The following is a 27,362-nucleotide window of genomic DNA, read 5'->3' on the forward strand; positions in this document are numbered from 1 at the left end:
AAAATGGGGGGCACATTCTTTACTTTTTGCTTTTTGTTTTGTTCCTTATATGTTTGTTTTTTGCTTTACTGTTTTCTTTTTTTTTTCCAGAAATGTTCTCATTACGTCTTACCAACTTCTTGCACATTTTGGGCCATTTCTTCTTAAGTTGCAAAAATGTTTTTGAAAGAAACAAATGTAATTTGCTCACTTTTACTTTTTAATCTAGGACTTTTACTTGTTACAGAGTATTTTTTTCATTGTAGTGTGAGTACTTTTACTTGAGTGGAGTATGTGAGTACTCCCTCCAGCCCTGTGAATAACAAACAGCAGCTCCGGTGTGCTCGGTACAGTATGTGACTCTAACTTCTTGCATAATAACTCCATCAGTACACGGTGAGACCGGCGGCCTCGCGCTGATAGTACACACTGAGAACACTCTCCTGACGTCTGACTATGACGTAACGACGTACGCGAATAAACCTGTGAAGCTGACGTCACTACACCAAAGGCCGTTTCCGCTTTACAAGGATACCTTCAAAATAAATTGTTTTGAAATGTCAGACGATTTAAAAAATATATATATATATATATCTGCACTGTAGGCAACCTTAACTTGAGGTACTTGTACTTCAGTCTGTTATTTATACTCCGAAATTTCAGAGGAAAACATTGCACTGTTTACTTTGTAACGTACATCTGAAACGTTATTATTTACCTTAAAAATATTTTTTTTATAATTTATAAAACACATAGAGTTTATTATATAAGTTTCGATATAAATTAAACTACTCAGCAGTTTATACCGACTTAATGTTTATCAAAAATAGTTGCAGAGTATTTCTTTTGGTTTTATTTTAAATATTTTTGTGTTTTTGGGGGGATGTTTTGTTTGTTCTAATTATTTTTGTTTTCTTGAGATTTTTCTGTAGTGGATACTTTAAATACTTTAATTGAATATATAATTACAGATAAGTATGTAGGACATGTTGCTCATTATGTTGTTTCCCTGAGTTTTCTTGTGAAAGAAATCACATCAGTTTTCTCAGGTTTTAGAGGTTTGAATGCTATTTAAAGGCATCTGAATGCAGCACCAGAAAAGTGACTGTATTAATTTATTTTTTTATGTACACATTATATTATATTTCTTTTGTCATTTATTTAATTTGCCTCATATTGCTTTAATTGTTTGAAATAAAATAATAATAATAATAATCATTAGTTTATTTCTTTTGTTTTAAGAGAAATTATGGACCCTAGTATTATTACTTTTACTTTAGTAAAACAAAAACAAAAATCTTTCCCCAGATGTTTTCTTTTTCATGTAATATTTTGGATAATACTTTAGCTTTTATTTTGAAAAGTTTAGCCCGGATGCAGTTGCCGGCCGTTGCTCGCTTGTATCGGCGGAATGAAAAAAATGGCCATCGTCAGATTCGGTGAACTATCGGTGCCTTTTCCGTTAAACTGTCCTTTTTGTTAACGGAGCGGCGGAGCGAGCGATGCGAGTGGCGGCGGAGCTGGCCGAAACCGGAGCTAACGGGCGGTAGTTGGGCTGGTTCCGCGGCCGTCAGAGAGGCTCCGTGTCCGGGCTGAAGCAGATGGGCTCCTCGGTGTGTTCAAAGGCGGAAGACTGCGCATCAACACACCGAACCGGAGATGCTACACAGCCGCTAGCCTGCTAACTGCTCGGTACGAGATGTGGGTAAACGGCGGCCGATTCACCAGGTGAGCGCACACCGGGCTCACCTGGTGGGCTGTTACCGGGGTTTGTGTGTGTGTGTGCGGTCACACACCCGCTGCCACTTGTGGAGAGCCGTTAAACACACCGAGCAGCGGGCTAACGTTAGCAGGACGGGGCTGCTGTTCGGTGTCTGTCGGTGCGCTGTCTCCGGTTATTTCTCCGTTAGTGAGCTAGCTGAGAGGACAGGATGGTGTGTGTGAGGAGTCTAGACTGTGTGTGTGTGTGTGTGTGTGTGTGTGTGTGTGTGTGTGTAGGGGGGACAGGAAGTGCATTTTCTGCTGCAGCCTCAGTTTGATAAACAACACAAAGCTGCAGGCAGTAGGAGTTCAAACCAAGCTGCAGAAAAAAACTTGTTAAACTTATGGTCCGCGGGCCAAATCTGCATCACAATAGAGGATCCCCCACACCCCTGACAGAGGTCCTAGCTTAGAAACAGGTCCTAGAAACATCCCGAAGTCCTAGAAATCTCCTAAAATCCTAGAAATGTTTTAAGATTCTGTAAATGTCCTGAAATACAAGAAACGTCCAATAATCTTAGAAATATTCTAAAAACTGGGAAATATCCAAAAATATGAGAAATGTGCTAAATCATAGAAATGTCTCAAAAAACCATGAAATTACCTCAAAACTTGGAAACATCTTAAGATCACAGAAATGCCCTCAAATCCTAGAAATGTGCCAAAATCCTAGAAAGGTCTTGACATTGTAGAAATGTGCTAAGATACTAGAAATTTCCTGAAATACTAGAAAGGTCCAAAAATCATTGAAACATCCTAAAAACTAAGAAATGTACTAAAATTTGGGAAATGTCCTAAAATCTGACAAAATGTCCCAAAATCTGAGAAATGTCCTACAATCTGAGAAATGTCCAAAATCTGAGAAATGTCCAAAATCTGAGAAATGTCTTACAATTTGAGCAATGTGCTAACGTTGTAGAAACATGTGGAGCTGTCATGATGGAGCTGTCATGTCATGATGGATCTGTCATGTTGTGATGAAGATGTCATTTTATGATGGATCTGTCATGTCATGATGGATCTGTCATGTCATGATGGAGCTGTCATGTCATGATGGATCTGTCATGTCATGATGGATCTGTCATGTCATGATGGAGATGTCCTGTCATGATGGAGATGTAATGTCATGATGGATCTGTCATGTCATGATAAAACCGTCATGTCATGATGGAGCTGTCATGTCATGATAAAACCGTCATGTCATGATGGTGCTGTCATGATGGATCTGTCATGTCGTGATGGAGCTGTCATGTCATTATGGATCTGTCATGTCGTGATGGAGCTGTCATGTCGTGATGGAGCTGTCATGTCGTGATGGAGCTGTCATGTCATGATGTCTTCTGCTGCGGTCGTATTAACTCTTTATTTTGTTCTCTCCTTCAGGAATTAAAGATAACGGAGGAAACATTTCGACTGACGACGTCCTGCTTTATGGAGCCACAGCGGGACGACTTGAACTGAGACCGCTTTAACATTCGGCCACACGCAGCGCCTCCCGACCCTCAGCATGTCCAGCCGCAGGAAGTCCACCACCCCCTGCATGGTCCCTCCTCGAGAAGCCGTCGACTTGGACCAGGAGATGGAGGATGTCACGGACGCGGCTGAGCCGGAGGACAGTAACGGCGTGGCGACCGTCTCCTCCGAGTTTCCCAGTCTGCTGGAGGAGCGGGGCGAGGACGCGGACTTCAGGCCAGCGTCGGACCCCTACCTGGACCTGAACGCGGCGGAGGGAGGATACGAGTGCAAATACTGCAGCTTCCAGACGTCGGAGCTAAACCTGTTCACCATGCACGTGGACACGGAGCACCCGGACGTCGTCCTCAACACCTCGTATGTCTGCATGGAGTGTGACTACCACACCAAGAGGTACAGCACCTGTGTGTGTGTGTGAGTGTGTGTGTGTGTGTGTGTCTGTGTCTGTGTGTGTGTGTGTGTGTGTGTGTGTGAGAGAGAGAGAGAGAGTGAGAAAGAGTCGTTTGTTTTGACGTCAGATACCCAAACTGTCAAAATAACATTAACTTTATGGATATTAGAGCCGGGCAATATACACGATACATACCGTAACTGTGATACGAGACCACATACCGTCTCAAATTTTGAATATCGTCACGTCATGATATGAAACGAGTGTTTCCTGATTTTAAAGGCTGCAGTAAAGTCATGTTATTTTCTTGAGCGCGATTGATTTATTGGTAAACCGATGTTATCGGCCGATATGAGCCTTTCATATCGGAGCATATCGACATCTGCGTATATATTTTGCCAATAAGAAAACTGTTTTTACAAACCATATCGTGCAGAAAACGATGCTTGAGTGGTTTATAAATGATCAGCAACTGACTGATACTGAACAGCACTGATGTTTATTTAGATGTTTATTTTGTTTTTATATTCTTTATTTGAAGGGTCAGCAAAGACTGATGCTGAACACATGCAGTACTGATGTTTATTTTATTTTTATTTATTCTTTATTTCTGTTTGTGTGTATTGTTAAATAAGTAAATTGTTCAATAAACATTGTTTGTTTAAGAAAGCAGCCTTCTGAGTACTTTTGCATATCGGTGCTAAATCACATAGAGATGATCTGTTTTCATTCCAGCTAAAAAAAATTGACTAAATCAGTCACCATATCGTTAATCTGTGAATTTTTCAACTATGAAATCGGTTTCGGTCTCAAAAATCGGTCGGGCTCTAGTATTTTCTAAACTTATCAGACTGTTGTACTCGTTTTAATAGTTGCGTTCAAGTCATTAAATCCGCATTACTGCTGATAATCAAAAATCTCATTGTGTTTATATTTTGTCCAAGTACAGTCATCCCTAAAATATGTCACAGTATCAATATCTACGTATGTCGTCATATCGCAACATTTGATTTTTTTTGCCCAGTTCAGCATTTATGAAGCTTTTGAGGAGATTTAAAATATCGTGATATGTACCGTGTATCGTGATATAGCCCAGAAATATCGTGATGTTATTTCAAGGCCGCAGCGCCCAGCCCTGACGGTTACAGCACCTTCAGAGCAAAGCTGAAGCAGGAAGTCAAAAAAACCCCAAAACAAAACATTCAAACAGTAAGACGAATCTGAGGAACAGTTAACCCTTTGAAATGTGAAAATTTGAAAAATGGGCAAAAGAGCATCGTGTTAAGAAATGTTTCACAAATTGTAATAGATTATCAAATTAAAAAAAATTATTTTAAAAATGCTAGGGAAAAATCTCTATATTTCTAATAATCACTACATATTTAAAATTATGTCACAGAGTTGTTATAATTTTTAAAAACTCTTTCCAGGTCATTTTGTTGTTTTGTTTTTATGTATCCCTCTTGTTTTCCTTGATGTCGTAATTATTATTATTATTATTATTATTATTATTATTATTATTATTATTATTATTATTATTATGTTTGTTGTTGTTAATATTATCATTATTATTATAGTTAATAGCATCATTATCAGTATTATCATTATTATCATTATTATTATTGTTGATAATATAATCACGGGCCCAGATCTTGTGTTTGATTTTTGTCTCGTCTTACAGACAAAGAAAATGTTTACTTATTCTACTTTTTTTTGTACTGTTATGTCCTGATAAGAGAAGTTTTGACTCTCATTTCTCCCCGTCCAGTTACGACACCCTGCTGGCCCACAACGCCCGCCTCCACCCGGGCGAGGACAACTTCACCCGCACGATGGTGAAGCGAAACAACGAGACCATCTTCCAGCAGACGGTCAACGACCTCACCTTCGACGGCAGCTTCGTCAAAGTGGAGGACGACGAGGCGGAGGAGACGTCCCGCAAAAGCATCGCCCTCAGCAAGACGCCCATCATGAGGATCAAGAGCCGACCGGAACCCAAGAAGTTCACCGCCTCGCACAAAATGATGGCCGTCGACGACGTCATCAAAGTGGAGAGCGACGACGAAGACGACGAGAACAAGGAGCCGCCCACGCTGTCACCGGCCCCGATGACCCCCGTCGCCCCTCGCCTCATCCCCGTCTCCACGGCGGTGCAGGTCCAGGCCGTCCCGCAGAGCATCGTGGTCAACAGCCCCAACGTGCTGCAGATTAAAGGCGGCTCGGGCGGCGGCGCCGTGCTGCCTCCCGGGACGCTGGCTCAGGTTCTGTCGGCGCTGCAGAACCAGCAGAACTGCACTCCGACGCAGACGCAGCTCCTCATCCCCATCAGCAGCATCCCCACCTACAACACGGCCATGGACAACAACGTCCTGCTGGTCAGCGCCTACAACAGGTAACGGCGTCAGGAGGGTCTGTCGCCATGACGAGGGGGTGTTATTTCAAAAACAACTTTATCATGTTGTTTCTGCATGTTGTCTCGTAAAGAATACAGCTGAAGTTATTCTGTATTTTTTTATTGAAAAAATTCAATGAAAAGAGCAAAACTTCATGTTAAATCCGTCTCCCCGCTGCAACAATCAGACGATCCACAGGAAATTAACCAGCAACTGAACTAAAAACCAAATAATCATTCTCATCTCAAACGTGTGGAAGCAAAGATACATCAGTATTTATATTCTAACAGCCACTGGATATTCATTTTTTAACATCACTGAATTCAAAGATTGAAACAGAAATAAAATAAAAAGGCCATTTTCTTCAAAAATGGCCTTTTTTAAAAAAAACAACCAACAACTTTTTTTTTCTTTAGCATTTTTAAAGAAATGCAGTAAAGTAATAATAAAAGAAAGAAATTTGACTCTTCAAATCTTGAGCAAATTTATTTGATTTCTTTTCAAAACTGGCAAAAACCAAGTTAGCAAGACGTGATATTTTTTAAAAAAAATAATTATACATAATATATATATATATATATATAATTTAAGGTCATTTTTTCAGGGGATGTTTTTTTTTCAAGTTTGCTACCAATTTCTTGCTCATCTTCGGACCACGTCTCGTTGCCTTTCGCCTTCTCCCCGTGTTTTTGAAAGAAATCAAACCAGTTTGCTCTGGTTTCAAAGGGTTAATCACTCTGTGGTTTCAGTGTGCAGAAAACAAACTGATCAAACTGTGATTTTTGTGCCGCAGGTTTCCGTATCCCTCCGTGTCGGAGATCATGGGCTTGTCTTCGCAGACCAAGTTCAGCGAGGAGCAGATCAAGGTCTGGTTTTCTGCTCAGAGGCTGAAACACGGCGTCAGCTGGACGCCCGAGGAGGTCGGTGCTTCGCCAGCGTTCCTTTCACATCACATCCACGCCCTGTTTTTGGCTTCACGTTACACTTTTGTCCCTCATGTTTTTTTTGTTGTTTTTTTGACTGCTGTGAATGTCTGAAAGATGAGCGGAGTCACATTCACGTCAGGGAATCAGACAAAGACGCAGCGGGTGAAAGATGACGCTGAGTTAAGTGTGTGAGGCACAGCGGAGAAATGAAAGCGATGAAACAGATTTTAACATTTCTTTGTTTTTCTGTCGTGTTTTCTGGATCCTCCGGTGAACTCAGATCTCTCTCAGCCTGTTGTATCAAAGACCCTTTAACCCCTCGAGAGTCCGATCACAGCTTTTCTTCTCTTTGAGTTTAAAGACGAGCGCTGGAGCGATCAGCCTGAAGCTGGCAGACGGAGAGCCGTTCATCAGATTTCATAGATGATGGAGTTATCTGTTCAATTGGTGCTTTTGTTTTGTTTAGCTCCTCTCTTCCCACAGTTTTTAAATTGATAATTCAATATTTTGTTGTGTTGGAGCGATTTCTGTTTTTTTTACTTTGCTTCCAGTTAGATTCTGCCTTCACATGCTCATTGGAAATATTGTATTCATGAGTTACGAGCACACGAACGGCCCTCCGAAGTCAAAATTACCTGTGGGAAATTTTGGAAATTTTGATGATACCAGAGTTGCCGAGTTGTGATGTTTGTGATACGTTTTCAGGGCAGCAGAAATGGCAGAAAGCACGGAGACAGTGTCAGAAATTGATGGTACAAAAATATAGATTTGGTTATTTTGTTCCTAGTTGCTCTCATTTACTTTTAGTAGTTGCACATTTTAGTATCTGCAGCTGTTAGCTGCAGCAGGAAGCAAACTTTGAACTAAAAGTATACTAACACTGACAAAAATGTTATTTTAGAACCCAAGTTTCTGACTTAACGTCATAAACGCATAAAGTGAAAGTCAATGTTTGGTTAATGGTAAGAAACTTTTTTAAGTTAAGTTACATATTCAATATCAATTTTTGATCACGTGAAGTGTAATATGGTATTTATGTTAACTGCATGAAGAGTGACCCAGATTAAATAAAAAATATATCTATAAAATACATAATAATAAAATAATATATAAAAATATAAATAACCTTGAAAAAGCTGTCAATCTCTTGTTTGAACGCTCTTGGCATTTGATGGAGGGTATGCTACTGTTAGGATTTCTTTCACTCCTCATGTTAGTAATCTAGTTAGTAAGTCAACTGTTCCAACAGTTACTGGCTCTGGTTCGGTCAAAAAGAACCTTTAATTCATTGTAACCTTTAATTCATAAGTTAGATGTAAAAACACGCCGTTATTCCCCACGCTCTCTCTGCCTGCTGGCCGCCGGCTGTTTACAGCTCTGTGGCTTCTCCCTCCACCACAAGGTGTCACTGTGTTTCAGCTCAGCAGCCTGGTGCCTTCTGGTGGTGCATGCTGTGCACGACATACAATGAGTTGAAAAGAAAGAGGAGCACCTTTATTTATTATGGTGTTGAAAAACATACCCGCGAGATTTCACACACGACACATTCAGCCCCACTTTAAAAAATGTGATGAAATTAATCAGTAAACTTTAACTCTCTGCACCGTCTCTGTACAGGTGGAGGAGGCGAGGAGGAAAAAGTTTAACGGCACGGTGCAGACCGTCCCTCAGACCATCACCGTCATCCCCGCCAACATCGCCGCCGCCACCAACGGCCTGCAGTCCATCTTCCAGACCTGCCAGATCGTCGGCCAGCCGGGCCTCGTCCTCACTCAGGTGGCCGGGAACGGAGGCACCGTGCCGGTCGCCTCCCCCATCACCCTGACCGTCGCAGGTGTCCCCGGCAACCAGCCCAAAGCCGCCGAACCGTCGACATCAGAATCGAAGACTGAGATGTCGGTAGCGTCGGCCAGCACGGCGCTCAGCTTAGACACAGCAACGACTAAACCGAAGAAGTCTAAAGAGCAGCTGGCGGAGCTGAAGGCGAGCTACGGCCGGAGGCAGTTCGCCACAGAGGCGGAGATTTCACGACTCATGCAGGTCACCAAACTCTCCAAACGAGCAATAAAGAAGTGGTTCAGCGACACGCGCTACAACCAGAGGAACTCCAAGGATCACCACGGCGTGCTGCTGAGTGAAACTCCGTCCAGCAGAGCGCCGGCGTCAGGAGGACGAGGAGGAAGGAACAGCAGCAGCAGCCTTAACGACAGCGACACCGCCGCCACCACCACCGCCACCATCGTCATTGACTCCAGTGACGACGCCAGCGACAGCTCCCCGACTTCTGCCAACGCCCCCTCAGGGTCCCATAGCGACCTGCGGGTCAAATTCCGCCACGCCTTCCCAGACTTCACGCCGCAGAAGTTCAAGGAAAAGACTCCGGAGCAGCTGCTCATCCTGGAGGCCAGCTTCCAGAAATCAGACACGCCCTCGGACGAGGAGCTGAGCCGGCTGCGTGCGGAGACGAAGCTGACGCGGCGGGAGGTGGACGCTTGGTTCACCGAGAGGCGTAAAATGCCGTCAGCAAAGGATGAGGACGACGAGGGCGGAGAGAAGGTAAAACCGTCCGGGGTGACCGCGACACTCGGCGGCAGAAAGGTAATGAAGAAAACGCCGGAGCAGCTGCACATCCTGAAGAAGGCCTTCGTGCGCACGCAGTGGCCGACGGCCGAGGAGTACGACCAGATGGCGGAGGAGAGCGGGCTGCCGAGGACGTACATCGTCAACTGGTTTGGAGACACGCGCTACGCCTGCAAGAACAGCAACCTGAAGTGGTACTACCTCTACCAGAGCGGGAAGGTAACAGCGTCTGTGCTCGTTAAATAAACCAATTTCTATTCAGCAGTAGAAGTACTGTGAGAAGAGCAGTCATTGTAATATTTGTACTTCTTCAGAGCACCTAAACTCACGGTTACTGGACTTTACTGTAAACTGGTTTATACAGTCATGAAAACCTGGAAAAGCCATGGACTTTACAAAAAGCAATTTAGTTTTTCTTTTAAAATCACCAGAAAAGACAAAAAAAATCAACATTTTCCAAAAGAATTTCTTTTAAAAAAATGAAGAAATAATAAAAGAAATGCCATTCTTTGTCATTCAGAATCTTTTTTCTAAAAATCACAAAAAATTAATGAAAGAAGAAAAGAAAAAAAAAAACACCCAAAACTTTTCTGAAAAATCAGCAAAAAACATTTTTCACAATTTTTTTCTTTACAAATCGCCATTTAAAAAAAAAAACTCCACCAAAATCTTTTCTTTTAAAATTAAAAAAAAAGTTTAAAGACAAAGAAATTCTAAATTTTCCAATTACTCCTTAAAAAATGCTTAAATTTTTTTTGAATGGAAAACATGCCTTCAAACCCCACCAGCATGTTTTCTTGTAAAATCGCCAATTTATTTTTAAGAAAATAAAATCACCCAAATCTTTTTTTTTTTAATTGCTCACATTTTTTAAGAAAGAAAAGAAAAAAAAACACGAAAAAATCAGTTAAAAAAAAATTCATAAAGAAAAAAAAATCACCAAAATCTTTTCTTAAAAAATTGCCAAAAATTGTCAAAGAAGAAAAAAAAAATCACCAAAATCTTTTCTCTAGAAATTACAAAAACAAAATAAATATATATATATATATATATATATATATATATATATATATATATATATATATAAATAACCTACATTTAAAAAGCTATTAAGTAGTAATGAAGAATATCGATGGTCGTTTCAGAAAATGTATGGTCTGAAATATTTGCCTCAGAGTCATGGGAAAGTTATGAAAATGTGTTGGTAAAAATGAGCCCTGATAAATAAACGAATGTGACGTATTTCAGGTGGAGGAGGCGCTAAACGGCGGAGCTAAGACCCAGAAGAAGTCCAGGAAGCGTTTCCGTGGTTGGTCCAGGAGGACACGCCGGCCATATCCCTGCAAGCGCTCCCCACAGGGGGGCGCCACCGCCATCAAGGTCTGTGTGAGCAGAACACTCGGTGTCCGCTTTATTAGGTTCACTCGGCGAAAACTGATCAAATTCATGATTGAATCTTGATTCAACTGAGCAGTTATTATGGACAAATTATCTGAAAGACCCGCGTACCTCAGATTTATTTAACCCTTTGAAATCTGAGCAAACTGGCTCGATTTCTCTCAAAAGCATGGGAAGAAGGCAATGAGCAAGAAAAGAAGAAATTACCCAAAAAATATCAAGAAATGAGTAAATAGTACAAGAAAATTAAAATAATACTGACAATAAAAGAAAAAAAGACCTGGAAAAAGTGTTTAAAAATGTGCAATAATGGTGTTACAAAGCTGTGATTATCAAAAAATAACAATCTACTCAGCAGAGTGTAATAAAAGTAATATATTTTTTATTAAAAAACATTGTGGCATCAAGACAAAACCCTGGTATTTAAGGGGTTAAACATCTGAAAATGATATTTATGATTAGGACTGATGTTGGTTAAAAAAAACTGAATGAAAGAAGAAAATGATAACGTGTTATATTTTTTAAAGCTTGATTTTGAAAGGCACAGTTTGTGTGTGTGTGTGTGTGTGTGTGTGTGTGTTTGTGTAACATTAAACTGGGTCCTAAAGGGTTAATGCGTATTTCTGTTCTTCATCGCGTGTCCCCTCTGCAGGTGAAGTCCGGTAAGTCGTTCCTGAAGGACTACTACCTCAGACACCGAGCCCTGAGTGAGAGAGACCTGGACGACCTGGTGACAAAGTCCAGCATGAGCTACGAGCAGGTGAGGGACTGGTTCTCTGAGACCGCCAGGAGGACGGAGGAGGGCAAGGAGCCCTTCAGTGACGAAGAGGCCGAGGAAGAGGACGAGGAGGAGGAGGAAGAAGAGGAGGAGGAGGAGACGGCGGCAGCAGAGAATGCAGACAGCGAAGGAGAGATGGAGGTGAAGGAACAAGGAGAGGAGGCCACTGATGACGACTGCAATGAGGAAGAAGAGGAGGAGAAGGAGGAAGCCGAGGAGGAGGAGGAGGAGGAGGAGGAGGAGGAGGAAACGATCCAGGAGGAATCTGAAGGCGTCAGCCAATCACAGCCTCAGGCAGAGGAGCAGACATGAGCAGACAGGTGAGAGACTGATTTTCTGTCTCATAAAACTCAGATAGGTTTGAACTGGTATTAACTTACACTTTCAGGCTGAATCTCTGTGGAGAATTCGGCTTCAGCTCCCGTTGTTGTGTTTGGTTCATGAAGATTTAGAGCTGTTTTCAGTCATTTTTGGGACATGTCATATTTTGACATTTTTGCCTTTTCAGTCATTTTGTCAACATGTACTATTATGGCGTTTTTGGCGATTTTTGCGAAATTCTATGCTATGGCGTGTCTTGGCACACTATCTCATGCTGTTTTATGCTGTTTTGAGGTGTTTTCAGTCATTTTTGGGACATGTCATATTTTGACATTTTTGCCATATTTTGACGTTTTTGCCATACTATAGCCTTGTCTTTTCGGTCATTTTGTCAACATGTACTATTATGGCGTTTTTGGCGATTTTTGCGAAATTCTATGCTATGGCGTGTCTTGGCACACTGTCTCATGCTGTTTTGAGGTGTTTTCAGTCATTTTTGGGACATGTCATATTTTGACATTTTTGCCATATTTTGACGTTTTTGACATACTATAGCCTTGCCTTTTCGGTCATTTTTTCACCATGCATGTTCATAGTGTTTTTTGCAATATTTGCGAGATTTTATGCTACGGCGTGTGTTAATGCGCTGTTTTATCCTGTTTTGAGGTGTTTTCTGTCATTTTTGGGACATGCCATATTTTGACGTTTTTGCCATACTATAGCCTTGCCTTTTCGGTCATTTTGTCAACATGCATCTTCATAGTGTTATTGGCGATTTTTGCGAAATTCTATGCTATGACGTGTGTTAGCACGCTATTTAATGCTGTTTTGAGGTGTTTTCACTCATTTTTGGGACATGCCATATTTTGACGTTTTTGCCATACCATAGCCTTGCCTTTTCAGTCATTTTTTCAACATGTACTATTATTGTGTTTTTGGCGATTTTTGCGAAATTCTATGCTATGACGTGTCTCTGCACGCTATTTCATGCTGTTTTGAGGTGTTTTCAGTCATTTTTGGGACATGTCATTCTTTGACGTTTTTGCCATACTATAGCCTTACCTTTTTGGTCATTTTGTCAACATGCATGTTCATGGTGTTTTTGGCGATTTTTGCGAAATTCTATGCTATGGCGTGTCTTGGCACACTATCTCATGCTGTTTTGAGGTGTTTTGAGTCATTTTTGGGACATGTCATATTTTGACATTTTTGCCATATTTTGACGTTTTTGCCATACTATAGCCTTGCCTTTTCGGTCATTTTTTCACCATGCATGTTCATAGTGTTTTTGGCGATATTTGCGAGATTTTATGCTACGGCGTGTGTTAATGCGCTGTTTTATCCTGTTTTGAGGTGTTTTCTGTCATTTTTGGGACATGCCATATTTTGACGTTTTTGCCATACTATAGCCTTGCCTTTTCGGTCATTTTGTCAACATGCATGTTCATGGTGTTATTGGCGATTTTTGCGAAATTCTATGCTATGACGTGTGTTAGCATGCTGTTTTATGCTGTTTTGAGGTGTTTTCAGTCATTTTTGGGACATGCCATATTTTGACGTTTTTGCCATACTATAGCCTTGCCTTTTCGGTCATTTTTTCACTATGCATGTTCATAGTGTTTTGGGCGATTTTTGCGAATTTCTATGCTATGACAAGTCTCGGCACGCTATTTCATGCTGTTTTGAGGTGTTTTCAGTCATTTTTGGGACATGCCATATTTTGACATTTTTGCCATACTATAGCCTTGCCTTTTCAGTCATTTTGTCAACATGTACAGTTATGGCGTTTTTGGCGATTTTTGCGAAATTTCATGCTACGGCGTGTGTTAGCACGCTGTTTTATGCTGTTTTGAGGTGTTTTCAGTCATTTTTGGGACATGCCATATTTTGACATTTTTGCCATACTATAGCCTTGCCTTTTCGGTCATTTTGTCAACATGCATGTTCATGGTGTTTTTGGCGATTTTTGCGAAATTCTATGCTATAGCGTGTGTTAGCATGCTGTTTTATGCTGTTTTGAGGTGTTTTCACTCATTTTTGGGACATGCCACATATTGACATTTTTGCCATACTATAGCCTTGCCTTTTCGGTCATTTTGTCAACATGTACAATTATGGCGTTTTTGGCGATATTTGCAAGATTTTATGTTACGGCGTGTGTTAGCACACTGTTTTATGCTGTTTTGAGGTGTTTTCAGTCATTTTTGGGACATGTCATATTTTGACGTTTTTGCCATACTATAGCCTTGCCTTTTCGGTCATTTTTTCACTATGCATGTTCATAGTGTTTTTGGCGATTTTTGCGAATTTCTATGCTATGACATGTCTCGGCACGCTATTTCATGCTGTTTTGAGGTGTTTTCAGTCATTTTTGGGACATGTTGTATTTTGACATTTTTGCCATACTATAGCCTTGCCTTTTCGGTCATTTTGTCAACATGCATGTTCATGGTGTTTTTGGCGATTTTTGTGAAATTCTATGCTATGACGAGTGTTAGCATGCTGTTTTATGCTGTTTTGAGGTGTTTTCACTCATTTTTGGGACATGTCGTATTTTGACATTTTTGCCATACTATAGCCTTGCCTTTTCGGTCATTTTTTCAACATGTACTATTATTGTGTTTTTGGCGATATTTGCGAGATTTTATGTTACGGCGTGTGTTAGCATGCTGTTTTATGCTGTTTTGAGGTGTTTTCAGTCATTTTTGGGACATGCCATATTTTGACATTTTTGCCATACTATAGCCTTGCCTTTTCGGTCATTTTTTCACTATGCATGTTCATAGTGTTTTTGGCGATTTTTGCGAATTTCTATGCTATGACATGTCTCGGCACGCTATTTCATGCTGTTTTGAGGTGTTTTCAGTCATTTTTGGGACATGTTGTATTTTGACATTTTTGCCATACTATAGCCTTGCCTTTTCGGTCATTTTGTCAACATGCATGTTCATGGTGTTTTTGGCGATTTTTGCGAAATTCTATGCTATGACGTGTGTTAGCATGCTGTTTTATCCTGTTTTGAGGTGTTTTCAGTCATTTTTGGGACATGTCGTATTTTGACATTTTTGCCATACTATAGCCTTGCCTTTTGGGTCATTTTTTCGACGAGCTGTTTTATGGTGTTTTTTGCCATATTTGCAACTTTCTTTACTTTGGGGTGTCTCAACACGGTATTTGAGTAGGTTTTCAACAGTTTTCAGCTGTTTTTGGGACGGGTCAAATTTTGACATTTTTGCCATACTATAGCCTTACCTTTTGGGTCATTTTTTCGACATGCTATTTTATGCTTTTTTTGGTTGTATTTGCAACTTTCTTTGCTTTGGGGTGTCTCAATACACTATTTAATTACGTTGTCTACACTTTTTAGCTGTTTTTGGGACGGGTCAAATTTTGACATTTTTGCCATACTATAGCCTTGCCTTTTGGGTTGGTCGTTTTTTTCGACATGCTGTTTTATACTGTTTTTGGCCGTATTTGCAACTTTCTTTGCTTTGGGGTGTCTTAATACACTATTTAAGGAAGTTTTCAACAGTTTTTAGCTGTTTTTGGGACGGGCCAAATTTTGACATTTTTGCCATACTATAGCCTTGCCTTTTGGGTCATTTTTTTGACATGTTGTTTTATGCTGTTTTTGGCCGTATTTGCAACTTTCTTTGCTTTGGGGTGTCTTAACACACTATTTAAGTGGGTTTTTAACAGTTTTTAGCTGTTTTTGGGACAGGCCAAATTTTGACATTTTTGCCATATGCCTTTTGGGTCATTTTTTGGACATGCTGTTTTATGCTGTTTTTGGCAGTATTTGAAACTTTCTTTTCTTTGGGCTGTCTTAATACACTATTTAAGTAGGTTTTAAACACTTTTTAGCTGTTTTTGGGATGGGCCAAATTTTGACATTTTTGCCATACTATAGCCTTGCCTTTTGGGTCATTTTTTCGACATGCTATTTTATGGTGTTTTTGTTTGTATTTGCAACTTTCTTTGCTATGGTGTGTCTTAACACACTATTTAAGGAAGTTTTCCACAGTTTTTAGCTGTTTTTGGGACGGGCCAAATTTTGACATTTTTTCCATACTATAGCCTTGCCTTTTGGGGTTGTTGTTTTTTCGACTTGTTATTTTATGCTGTTTTTGGCGATGTTGCAACTTTCTTTGCTATGGTGTGTCTAAACACACTATTTAAGTAGGTTTTCAACACTTTTTAGTTGTTTTTGGGACGGGCCAAATTTTGACATTTTTGCCATACTATAGCCTTGCCTTTTGGGTCATTTTTTCGACATGCTATTTTATGGTGTTTTTGTTCGTATTTGCAACTTTCTTTGCTTTGGGGTGTCTTAACACACTATTTAAGTGGGTTTTTAACAGTTTTTAGCTGTTTTTGGGATGGGCCAAATTTTGACATTTTTGCCATACTATAGCCTTGCCTTTTGGGTCATTTTTTCGACATGCTATTTTATGGTGTTTTGTTCAGATTTGCAACTTTCTTTGCTATGGTGTGTCTTAACACACTATTTAAGGAAGTTTTCAACAGTTTTTAGCTGTTTTTGGGATGGGCCAAATTTTGACATTTTTGCCATACTATAGCCTTGCCTTTTGGGTCATTTTTTTGACATGTTATTTTATGCTGTTTTTGGCCGTATTTGCAACTTTCTTTGCTTTGGGGTGTCTTAACACACTATTTAAGTAGGTTTTAAACACTTTTTAGCTGTTTTTGGGATGGGCCAAATTTTGACATTTTTGCCATACTATAGCCTTGCCTTTTGGGTCATTTTTTCGACATGCTATTTTATGGTGTTTTTGTTCGTATTTGCAACTTTCTTTGCTATGGTGTGTCTTAACACACTATTTAAGTAGGTTTTAAACACTTTTTAGCTGTTTTTGGGATGGGCCAAATTTTGACATTTTTGCCATACTATAGCCTTGCCTTTTGGGTCATTTTTTTGACATGTTATTTTATGCTGTTTTGGCCAGATTTGCAACTTTCTTTGCTTTGGGGTGTCTTAACACACTATTTAAGTGGGTTTTAACAGTTTTAGCTGTTTTTGGGACGAGCCAAATTTTGACATATTTGCCATACTATAGCCTTGCCTTTTGGGTCATTTTTTCGACATGCTGTTTTATGGTGTTTTTGGCTGTATTTGCAACTTTCTTTTCTTTGGGCTGTCTTAATACACTATTTAAGTAGGTTTTAAACACTTTTTAGCTGTTTTTGGGATGGGCCAAATTTTGACATTTTTGCCATACTATAGCCTTGCCTTTTGGGTCATTTTTTCGACATGCTATTTTATGGTGTTTTTGTTCGTATTTGCAACTTTCTTTGCTATGGTGTGTCTTAACACACTATTTAAGTAGGTTTTTAACAGTTTTTAGCTGTTTTTGGGACGGGCCAAATTTTGACATTTTTGCCATACTATAGCCTTGCCTTTTGGGTCATTTTTTCGACATGCTATTTTATGGTGTTTTTGGTCGTATTTGCAACTTTCTTTGCTTTGGGGTGTCTTAACACACTATTTAAATAGATTTTCAACAGTTTTTAGGTATTTTTGGGACGGGCCAAATTTTGACATTTTTGCCATACTATAGCCTTGCCTTTTGGGTCATTTTTTCGACATGCTATTTTATGGTGTTTTTGTTCGTATTTGCAACTTTCTTTGCTATGGTGTGTCTTAACACACTATTTAAGGAAGTTTTCAACAGTTTTTAGCTGTTTTTGGGACGGGCCAAATTTTGACATTTTTGCCATACTATAGCCTTGCCTTTTGGGTCATTTTTTTGACATGTTATTTTATACTGTTTTTGGCCGTATTTGCAACTTTCTTTGCTTTGGGGTGTCTTAACACACTATTTAAGTGGGTTTTTAACAGTTTTTAGCTGTTTTTGGGACGAGCCAAATTTTGACATTTTTGCCATACTATAGCCTTACCTTTTGGGTCATTTTTTCGACATGCTATTTTATGCTTTTTTTGGTTGTATTTGCAACTTTCTTTGCTTTGGGATGTCTTAACACACTATTTAAGTACGTTGTCTACACTTTTTAGCTTTTTTTGGGACAGGCCAAATTTTGACATTTTTGCCATACTATAGCCTTGCCTTTTGGGTCATTTTTTCGACATGCTATTTTATGGTGTTTTTGGCTGTATTTGCAACGTTCTTTTCTTTGGGCTGTCTTAATACACTATTTAAGTAGGTTTTAAACACTTTTTAGCTGTTTTTGGGATGGGCCAAATTTTGACATTTTTGCCATACTATAGCCTTGCCTTTTGGGTTGGTCGTTTTTTCGACATGTTATTTTATGCTGTTTTTGGCCGTATTTGCAACTTTCTTTGCTTTGGGGTGTCTTAACACACTATTTAAGTAGGTTTTCAACAGTTTTTAGGTATTTTTGGGACGGGCCAAATTTTGACATTTTTGCCATACTATAGCCTTGCCTTTTGGGTCATTTTTTCGACATGCTATTTTATGGTGTTTTTGTTCGTATTTGCAACTTTCTTTGCTATGGTGTGTCTTAACACACTATTTAAGTAAGTTTTCAACAGTTTTTAGCTGTTTTTGGGACGGGCCAAATTTTGACATTTTTGCCATACTATAGCCTTGCCTTTTGGGTCATTTTTTTGACATGTTATTTTATGCTGTTTTTGGCCGTATTTGCAACTTTCTTTGCTTTGGGGTGTCTTAACACACTATTTAAGTGGGTTTTTAACACTTTTTAGCTGTTTTTGGGACGGGTCAAATTTTGACATTTTTGCCATACTATAGCCTTGCCGTTTGGGTCATTTCCTCGACATGCTGTTTTATGGTGTTTTTGTTCGTATTTGCAACTTTCTTTGCTATGGGGTGTCTTAATACACTATTTAAGTAGGTTTTAAACACTTTTTAGCTGTTTTTGGGATGGGCCAAATTTTGACATTTTTGCCATACTATAGCCTTGCCTTTTGGGTTGGTCGTTTTTTCGACATGTTATTTTATGCTGTTTTTGGCTGTATTTGCAACTTTCTTTGCTTTGGGATGTCTTAACACACTATTTAAGTACGTTGTCTACACTTTTTAGCTTTTTTTGGGACAGGCCAAATTTTGACATTTTTGCCATACTATAGCCTTGCCTTTTGGGTCATTTTTTCGACATGCTATTTTATGGTGTTTTTGGCTGTATTTGCAACTTTCTTTTCTTTGGGCTGTCTTAATACACTATTTAAGTAGGTTTTAAACACTTTTTAGCTGTTTTTGGGATGGGCCAAATTTTGACATTTTTGCCATACTATAGCCTTGCCTTTTGGGTTGGTCGTTTTTTCGACATGTTATTTTATGCTGTTTTTGGCCGTATTTGCAACTTTCTTTGCTTTGGGGTGTCTTAACACACTATTTAAGTAGGTTTTCAACAGTTTTCAGCTGTTTTTGGGACGGGTCAAATTTTGACATTTTTGCCATACTATAGCCTTACCTTTTGGGTCATTTTTTCGACATGCTATTTTATGCTTTTTTTGGTTGTATTTGCAACTTTCTTTTCTTTGGGGTGTCTCAATACACTATTTAATTACGTTGTCTACACTTTTTAGCTGTTTTTGGGACGGGTCAAATTTTGACATTTTTGCCATACTATAGCCTTGCCTTTTGGGTTGGTCGTTTTTTTCGACATGCTGTTTTATACTGTTTTTGGCCGTATTTGCAACTTTCTTTGCTTTGGGGTGTCTTAATACACTATTTAAGGAAGTTTTCAACAGTTTTTAGCTGTTTTTGGGACGGGCCAAATTTTGACATTTTTGCCATACTATAGCCTTGCCTTTTGGGTCATTTTTTTGACATGTTGTTTTATGCTGTTTTTGGCCGTATTTGCAACTTTCTTTGCTTTGGGGTGTCTTAACACACTATTTAAGTGGGTTTTTAACAGTTTTTAGCTGTTTTTGGGACAGGCCAAATTTTGACATTTTTGCCATATGCCTTTTGGGTCATTTTTTGGACATGCTGTTTTATGCTGTTTTTGGCAGTATTTGAAACTTTCTTTTCTTTGGGCTGTCTTAATACACTATTTAAGTAGGTTTTAAACACTTTTTAGCTGTTTTTGGGATGGGCCAAATTTTGACATTTTTGCCATACTATAGCCTTGCCTTTTGGGTCATTTTTTCGACATGCTATTTTATGGTGTTTTTGTTTGTATTTGCAACTTTCTTTGCTATGGTGTGTCTTAACACACTATTTAAGGAAGTTTTCCACAGTTTTTAGCTGTTTTTGGGACGGGCCAAATTTTGACATTTTTTCCATACTATAGCCTTGCCTTTTGGGGTTGTTGTTTTTTCGACATGTTATTTTATGCTGTTTTTGGCCGTATTTGCAACTTTCTTTGCTATGGTGTGTCTAAACACACTATTTAAGTAGGTTTTCAACACTTTTTAGTTGTTTTTGGGACGGGCCAAATTTTGACATTTTTGCCATACTATAGCCTTGCCTTTTGGGTCATTTTTTCGACATGCTATTTTATGGTGTTTTTGTTCGTATTTGCAACTTTCTTTGCTTTGGGGTGTCTTAACACACTATTTAAGTGGGTTTTTAACAGTTTTTAGCTGTTTTTGGGATGGGCCAAATTTTGACATTTTTGCCATACTATAGCCTTGCCTTTTGGGTCATTTTTTCGACATGCTATTTTATGGTGTTTTTGTTCGTATTTGCAACTTTCTTTGCTATGGTGTGTCTTAACACACTATTTAAGGAAGTTTTCAACAGTTTTTAGCTGTTTTTGGGATGGGCCAAATTTTGACATTTTTGCCATACTATAGCCTTGCCTTTTGGGTCATTTTTTGACATATTATTTTATGCTGTTTTTGGCCGTGTTGCAACTTTCTTTGCTTTGGGGTGTCTTAACACACTATTTAAGTAGGTTTTAAACACTTTTTAGCTGTTTTTGGGATGGGCCAAATTTTGACATTTTTGCCATACTATAGCCTTGCCTTTTGGGTCATTTTTTCGACATGCTATTTTATGGTGTTTTTGTTCGTATTTGCAACTTTCTTTGCTATGGTGTGTCTTAACACACTATTTAAGTAGGTTTTAAACACTTTTTAGCTGTTTTTGGGATGGGCCAAATTTTGACATTTTTGCCATACTATAGCCTTGCCTTTTGGGTCATTTTTTTGACATATTATTTTATGCTGTTTTTGGCCGTATTTGCAACTTTCTTTGCTTTGGGGTGTCTTAACACACTATTTAAGTGGGTTTTTAACAGTTTTTAGCTGTTTTTGGGACGAGCCAAATTTTGACATTTTTGCCATACTATAGCCTTGCCTTTTGGGTCATTTTTTCGACATGCTGTTTTATGGTGTTTTTGGCTGTATTTGCAACTTTCTTTTCTTTGGGCTGTCTTAATACACTATTTAAGTAGGTTTTAAACACTTTTTAGCTGTTTTTGGGATGGGCCAAATTTTGACATTTTTGCCATACTATAGCCTTGCCTTTTGGGTCATTTTTTCGACATGCTATTTTATGGTGTTTTTGTTCAGATTTGCAACTTTCTTTGCTATGGTGTGTCTTAACACACTATTTAAGTAGGTTTTTAACAGTTTTTAGCTGTTTTGGGGCAGGCCAAATTTTGACATTTTGCCATACTATAGCCTTGCCTTTTGGGTCATTTTTTCGACATGCTATTTTATGGTGTTTTTGGTCGTATTTGCAACTTTCTTTGCTTTGGGGTGTCTTAACACACTATTTAAATAGATTTTCAACAGTTTTTAGGTATTTTTGGGACGGGCCAAATTTTGACATTTTTGCCATACTATAGCCTTGCCTTTTGGGTCATTTTTTCGACATGCTATTTTATGGTGTTTTTGTTCGTATTTGCAACTTTCTTTGCTATGGTGTGTCTTAACACACTATTTAAGGAAGTTTTCAACAGTTTTTAGCTGTTTTTGGGACGGGCCAAATTTTGACATTTTTGCCATACTATAGCCTTGCCTTTTGGGTCATTTTTTTGACATGTTATTTTATACTGTTTTTGGCCGTATTTGCAACTTTCTTTGCTTTGGGGTGTCTTAACACACTATTTAAGTGGGTTTTTAACAGTTTTTAGCTGTTTTTGGGACGAGCCAAATTTTGACATTTTTGCCATACTATAGCCTTACCTTTTGGGTCATTTTTTCGACATGCTATTTTATGCTTTTTTTGGTTGTATTTGCAACTTTCTTTTGCTTTGGGATGTCTTAACACACTATTTAAGTACGTTGTCTACACTTTTTAGCTTTTTTTGGGACAGGCCAAATTTTGACATTTTTGCCATACTATAGCCTTGCCTTTTGGGTCATTTTTTCGACATGCTATTTTATGGTGTTTTTGGCTGTATTTGCAACTTTCTTTTCTTTGGGCTGTCTTAATACACTATTTAAGTAGGTTTTAAACACTTTTTAGCTGTTTTTGGGATGGGCCAAATTTTGACATTTTTGCCATACTATAGCCTTGCCTTTTGGGTCATTTTTTCGACATGCTATTTTATGGTGTTTTTGTTCGTATTTGCAACTTTCTTTGCTATGGTGTGTCTTAACACACTATTTAAGGAAGTTTTCAACAGTTTTTAGCTGTTTTTGGGACGGGCCAAATTTTGACATTTTTGCCATACTATAGCCTTGCCTTTTGGGTCATTTTTTTGACATGTTATTTTATGCTGTTTTTGTTCGTATTTGCAACTTTCTTTGCTTTGGGTTGTCTTAATACACTATTTAAGTAGGTTTTTAACAGTTTTTAGCTGTTTTTGGGACGGGTCAAATTTTGACATTTTTGCCATACTATAGCCTTGCCGTTTGGGTCATTTTCTCGACATGCTGTTTTATGGTGTTTTTGTTCGTATTTGCAACTTTCTTTGCTATGGGGTGTCTTAATACACTATTTAAGTAGGTTTTAAACACTTTTTAGCTGTTTTTGGGATGGGCCAAATTTTGACATTTTTGCCATACTATAGCCTTGCCTTTTGGGTTGGTCGTTTTTTCGACATGTTATTTTATGCTGTTTTTGGCTGTATTTGCAACTTTCTTTGCTTTGGGATGTCTTAACACACTATTTAAGTACGTTGTCTACACTTTTTAGCTTTTTTTGGGACAGGCCAAATTTTGACATTTTTGCCATACTATAGCCTTGCCTTTTGGGTCATTTTTTCGACATGCTATTTTATGGTGTTTTTGGCTGTATTTGCAACTTTCTTTTCTTTGGGCTGTCTTAATACACTATTTAAGTAGGTTTTAAACACTTTTTAGCTGTTTTTGGGATGGGCCAAATTTTGACATTTTTGCCATACTATAGCCTTGCCTTTTGGGTTGGTCGTTTTTTCGACATGTTATTTTATGCTGTTTTTGGCCGTATTTGCAACTTTCTTTGCTTTGGGGTGTCTTAACACACTATTTAAGGAAGTTTTCAACAGTTTTTAGCTGTTTTTGGGACAGGCCAAATTTTGACATTTTTGCCATACTATAGCCTTGCCTTTTGGGTCATTTTTTTGACATATTATTTTATGCTGTTTTTGGCCGTATTTGCAACTTTCTTTGCTTTGGGGTGTCTTAACACACTATTTAAGTGGGTTTTTAACAGTTTTTAGCTGTTTTTGGGACGAGCCAAATTTTGACATTTTTGCCATACTATAGCCTTGCCTTTTGGGTCATTTTTTCGACATGCTGTTTTATGGTGTTTTTGGCTGTATTTGCAACTTTCTTTTCTTTGGGCTGTCTTAATACACTATTTAAGTAGGTTTTAAACACTTTTTAGCTGTTTTTGGGATGGGCCAAATTTTGACATTTTTGCCATACTATAGCCTTGCCTTTTGGGTCATTTTTTCGACATGCTATTTTATGGTGTTTTTGTTCGTATTTGCAACTTTCTTTGCTATGGTGTGTCTTAACACACTATTTAAGTAGATTTTAACAGTTTTAGCTGTTTTTGGATCGGCCAAATTTTGACATTTTGCCATACTATAGCCTTTCCTTTTGGGTCATTTTTTCGACATGCTATTTTATGGTGTTTTTGGCTGTATTTGCAACTTTCTTTTCTTTGGGCTGTCTTAATACACTATTTAAGTAGGTTTTAAACACTTTTTAGCTGTTTTTGGGATGGGCCAAATTTTGACATTTTTGCCATACTATAGCCTTGCCTTTTGGGTTGGTCGTTTTTTCGACATGTTATTTTATGCTGTTTTTGGCCGTATTTGCAACTTTCTTTGCTTTGGGGTGTCTTGACACACTATTTAAGTAGGTTTTCAACAGTTTTTAGCTGTTTTTGGGACAGGCCAAATTTTGACATTTTTGCCATACTATAGCCTTGCCTTTTGGGTCATTTTTTTGACATATTATTTTATGCTGTTTTTGGCCGTATTTGCAACTTTCTTTGCTTTGGGGTGTCTTAACACACTATTTAAGTGGGTTTTTAACAGTTTTTAGCTGTTTTTGGGACGAGCCAAATTTTGACATTTTTGCCATACTATAGCCTTGCCTTTTGGGTCATTTTTTCGACATGCTGTTTTATGGTGTTTTTGGCTGTATTTGCAACTTTCTTTTCTTTGGGCTGTCTTAATACACTATTTAAGTAGGTTTTAAACACTTTTTAGCTGTTTTTGGGATGGGCCAAATTTTGACATTTTTGCCATACTATAGCCTTGCCTTTTGGGTCATTTTTTCGACATGCTATTTTATGGTGTTTTTGTTCGTATTTGCAACTTTCTTTGCTATGGTGTGTCTTAACACACTATTTAAGTAGGTTTTTAACAGTTTTTAGCTGTTTTTGGGACGGGCCAAATTTTGACATTTTTGCCATACTATAGCCTTGCCTTTTGGGTCATTTTTTCGACATGCTATTTTATGGTGTTTTTTGTTCAGATTTTGCAACTTTCTTTGCTATGGTGTGTCTTAACACACTATTTAAGGAAGTTTTCAACAGTTTTTAGCTGTTTTTGGGACGGGCCAAATTTTGACATTTTTGCCATACTATAGCCTTGCCTTTTGGGTCATTTTTTTGACATATTATTTTATGCTGTTTTTGGCCGTATTTGCAACTTTCTTTGCTTTGGGGTGTCTTAACACACTATTTAAGTGGGTTTTTAACAGTTTTTAGCTGTTTTTGGGACGAGCCAAATTTTGACATTTTTGCCATACTATAGCCTTGCCTTTTGGGTCATTTTTTCGACATGCTGTTTTATGGTGTTTTTGGCTGTATTTGCAACTTTCTTTTCTTTGGGCTGTCTTAATACACTATTTAAGTAGGTTTTAAACACTTTTTAGCTGTTTTTGGGATGGGCCAAATTTTGACATTTTTGCCATACTATAGCCTTGCCTTTTGGGTCATTTTTTCGACATGCTATTTTATGGTGTTTTTGTTACGTGTTGCAACTTTCTTTGCTATGGTGTGTCTTAACACACTATTTAAATGAGTTTTAACAGTTTTAGCTGTTTTTGGGACAGGCCAAATTTTGACATTTTTGCCATACTATAGCCTTGCCTTTTGGGTCATTTTTTCGACATGCTATTTTATGGTGTTTTTGGTCGTATTTGCAACTTTCTTTGCTTTGGGGTGTCTTAACACACTATTTAAATAGATTTTCAACAGTTTTCAGCTATTTTTGGGACGGGCCAAATTTTGACATTTTTGCCATACTACAGCCTTGCCTTTTGGGTCATTTTTTCGACATGCTATTTTATGGTGTTTTTGTTCGTATTTGCAACTTTCTTTGCTATGGTGTGTCTTAACACACTATTTAAGTAGATTTTTAACAGTTTTTAGCTGTTTTTGGGGCCAGACCAAATTTTGACATTTTGCCATACTATAGCCTTGCCTTTTGGGTCATTTTTTCGACATGCTATTTTATGGTGTTTTTGTTCGTATTTGCAACTTTCTTTGCTATGGTGTGTCTTAACACACTATTTAAGGAAGTTTTCAACAGTTTTTAGCTGTTTTTGGGACGGGCCAAATTTTGACATTTTTGCCATACTATAGCCTTGCCTTTTGGGTCATTTTTTTGACATGTTATTTTATGCTGTTTTTGGCCGTATTTGCAACTTTCTTTGCTATGGGGTGTCTTAATACACTATTTAAGTAGGTTTTAAACACTTTTTAGCTGTTTTTGGGACAGGCCAAATTTTGACATTTTTGCCATACTATAGCCTTGCCTTTTGGGTTGGTCGTTTTTTCGACATGTTATTTTATGCTGTTTTTGGCCGTATTTGCAACTTTCTTTGCTTTGGGGTGTCTTGACACACTATTTAAGTAGGTTTTCAACACTTTTTAGTTGTTTTTGGGACGGGTCAAATTTTGACATTTTTTCCATACTATAGCCTTGCCTTTTGGGTTTGTCGTTTTTTCGACATGTTGTTTTATGCTGTTTTTGGCCGTATTTGCAACTTTCTTTGCTTTGGGGTGTCTTAACACACTATTTAAGTACGTTGTCTCTACTTTTTAGCTGTTTTTGGGACAGGCCAAATTTTGACATTTTTGCCATACTATAGCCTTGCCTTTTTGGTCATTTTTTCACCATACATGTTCATAGTGTTTTTGGCGATGTTTGCGAGATTTTATGCTACGGTGTGTGTTAATGCGCTGTTTTAACCTGTTTTGAGGTGTTTTCAGTCATTTTTGGGACATGCCATATTTTGACATTTTTGCCATACTATAGCCTTGCCTTTTCGGTCATTTTGTCAACATGCATGTTCATGGTGTTTTTGGCGATTTTTGCAAAACTCTATGCTATGACGTGTGTTAGCATGCTGTTTTATGCTGTTTTGAGGTGTTTTCAGTCATTTTTGGGACATGTCGTATTTTGATATTTTTGCCATACTATAGCCTTGCCTTTTCGATCATTTTTTTACCATGCATGTTTATAGTGTTTTTGGCGATATTTGCGAGATTTTATGCTATGACGTGTCTCGGCACGCTTTGTTATGCTGTTTTGAGGTCATTTCAGCTGTTTTTCGGAGACGTCATATTTTGGCATTTTTGCCATACTATAGACTTGCCTTCTCTGTGATTTTTTCAACATGCACTATCATGGTGTTTTTTCTTTTTTGCAAAATTCTTTGCTATGGTGTGAAATACTTGCAGTCATTTATTTAACATCAAATACAAAGTCAAAATCATCTTTATTTATTCATATCAATTCTTTCATGTTTGTTAGACATACAGGAATTGAAATTGAGTTTCTCTCCATGCCTATGCTGCAAACAGTACAAGGACAAAAAGAGAGTAGAAAAACAAGGAGAAAAATAAATTAAATAAACAGGCAATAGTGTATATACAAACATATGTTTTGAACAGTAGACATCAGCATAAATTCACGTGTGCAATATGGTGCAGTGTGGTGGGTGCTAAAAGAAAAGGGCAGGATTTTTTCAAGATGATGAAGCTGTTCATGAGTCT

The 27,362-nt window shown here is 38.3% G+C and overlaps 1 protein-coding gene across 2 annotated transcripts in view; it reads left to right on the forward strand.

Moving 5' to 3' along the window:
• The first annotated feature begins 1,366 nt into the window (after window positions 1–1,366).
• Window positions 1,367–27,362, forward strand: part of LOC121939489 (zinc fingers and homeoboxes protein 1-like) — a 59,194-nt gene continuing 33,198 nt past the window's right edge. Inside the window, exons 1-7 of one of the 2 annotated variants that reach the window (XM_088090885.1) lie at window positions 1,367–1,707; window positions 3,124–3,606; window positions 5,373–5,996; window positions 6,791–6,917; window positions 8,541–9,722; window positions 10,752–10,883; window positions 11,554–11,999. In XM_088090885.1, coding sequence (XP_087947011.1) covers window positions 3,248–3,606; window positions 5,373–5,996; window positions 6,791–6,917; window positions 8,541–9,722; window positions 10,752–10,883; window positions 11,554–11,991 — 2,862 coding nt within the window. In that variant the 5' untranslated portion in view covers window positions 1,367–1,707; window positions 3,124–3,247 and the 3' untranslated portion in view covers window positions 11,992–11,999. The remainder of the gene's footprint in view (window positions 1,708–3,123; window positions 3,607–5,372; window positions 5,997–6,790; window positions 6,918–8,540; window positions 9,723–10,751; window positions 10,884–11,553; window positions 12,000–27,362) is intronic. The other variant, XM_088090886.1, reaches the window with a different exon arrangement.

The sequence above is a fragment of the Plectropomus leopardus genome, chromosome 17 (genome assembly GCF_026936395.1).
Source record: "Plectropomus leopardus strain MGB_pleo_1.0 chromosome 17, ASM2693639v1, whole genome shotgun sequence".
Taxonomy (NCBI): domain Eukaryota; kingdom Metazoa; phylum Chordata; class Actinopteri; order Perciformes; family Serranidae; genus Plectropomus; species Plectropomus leopardus.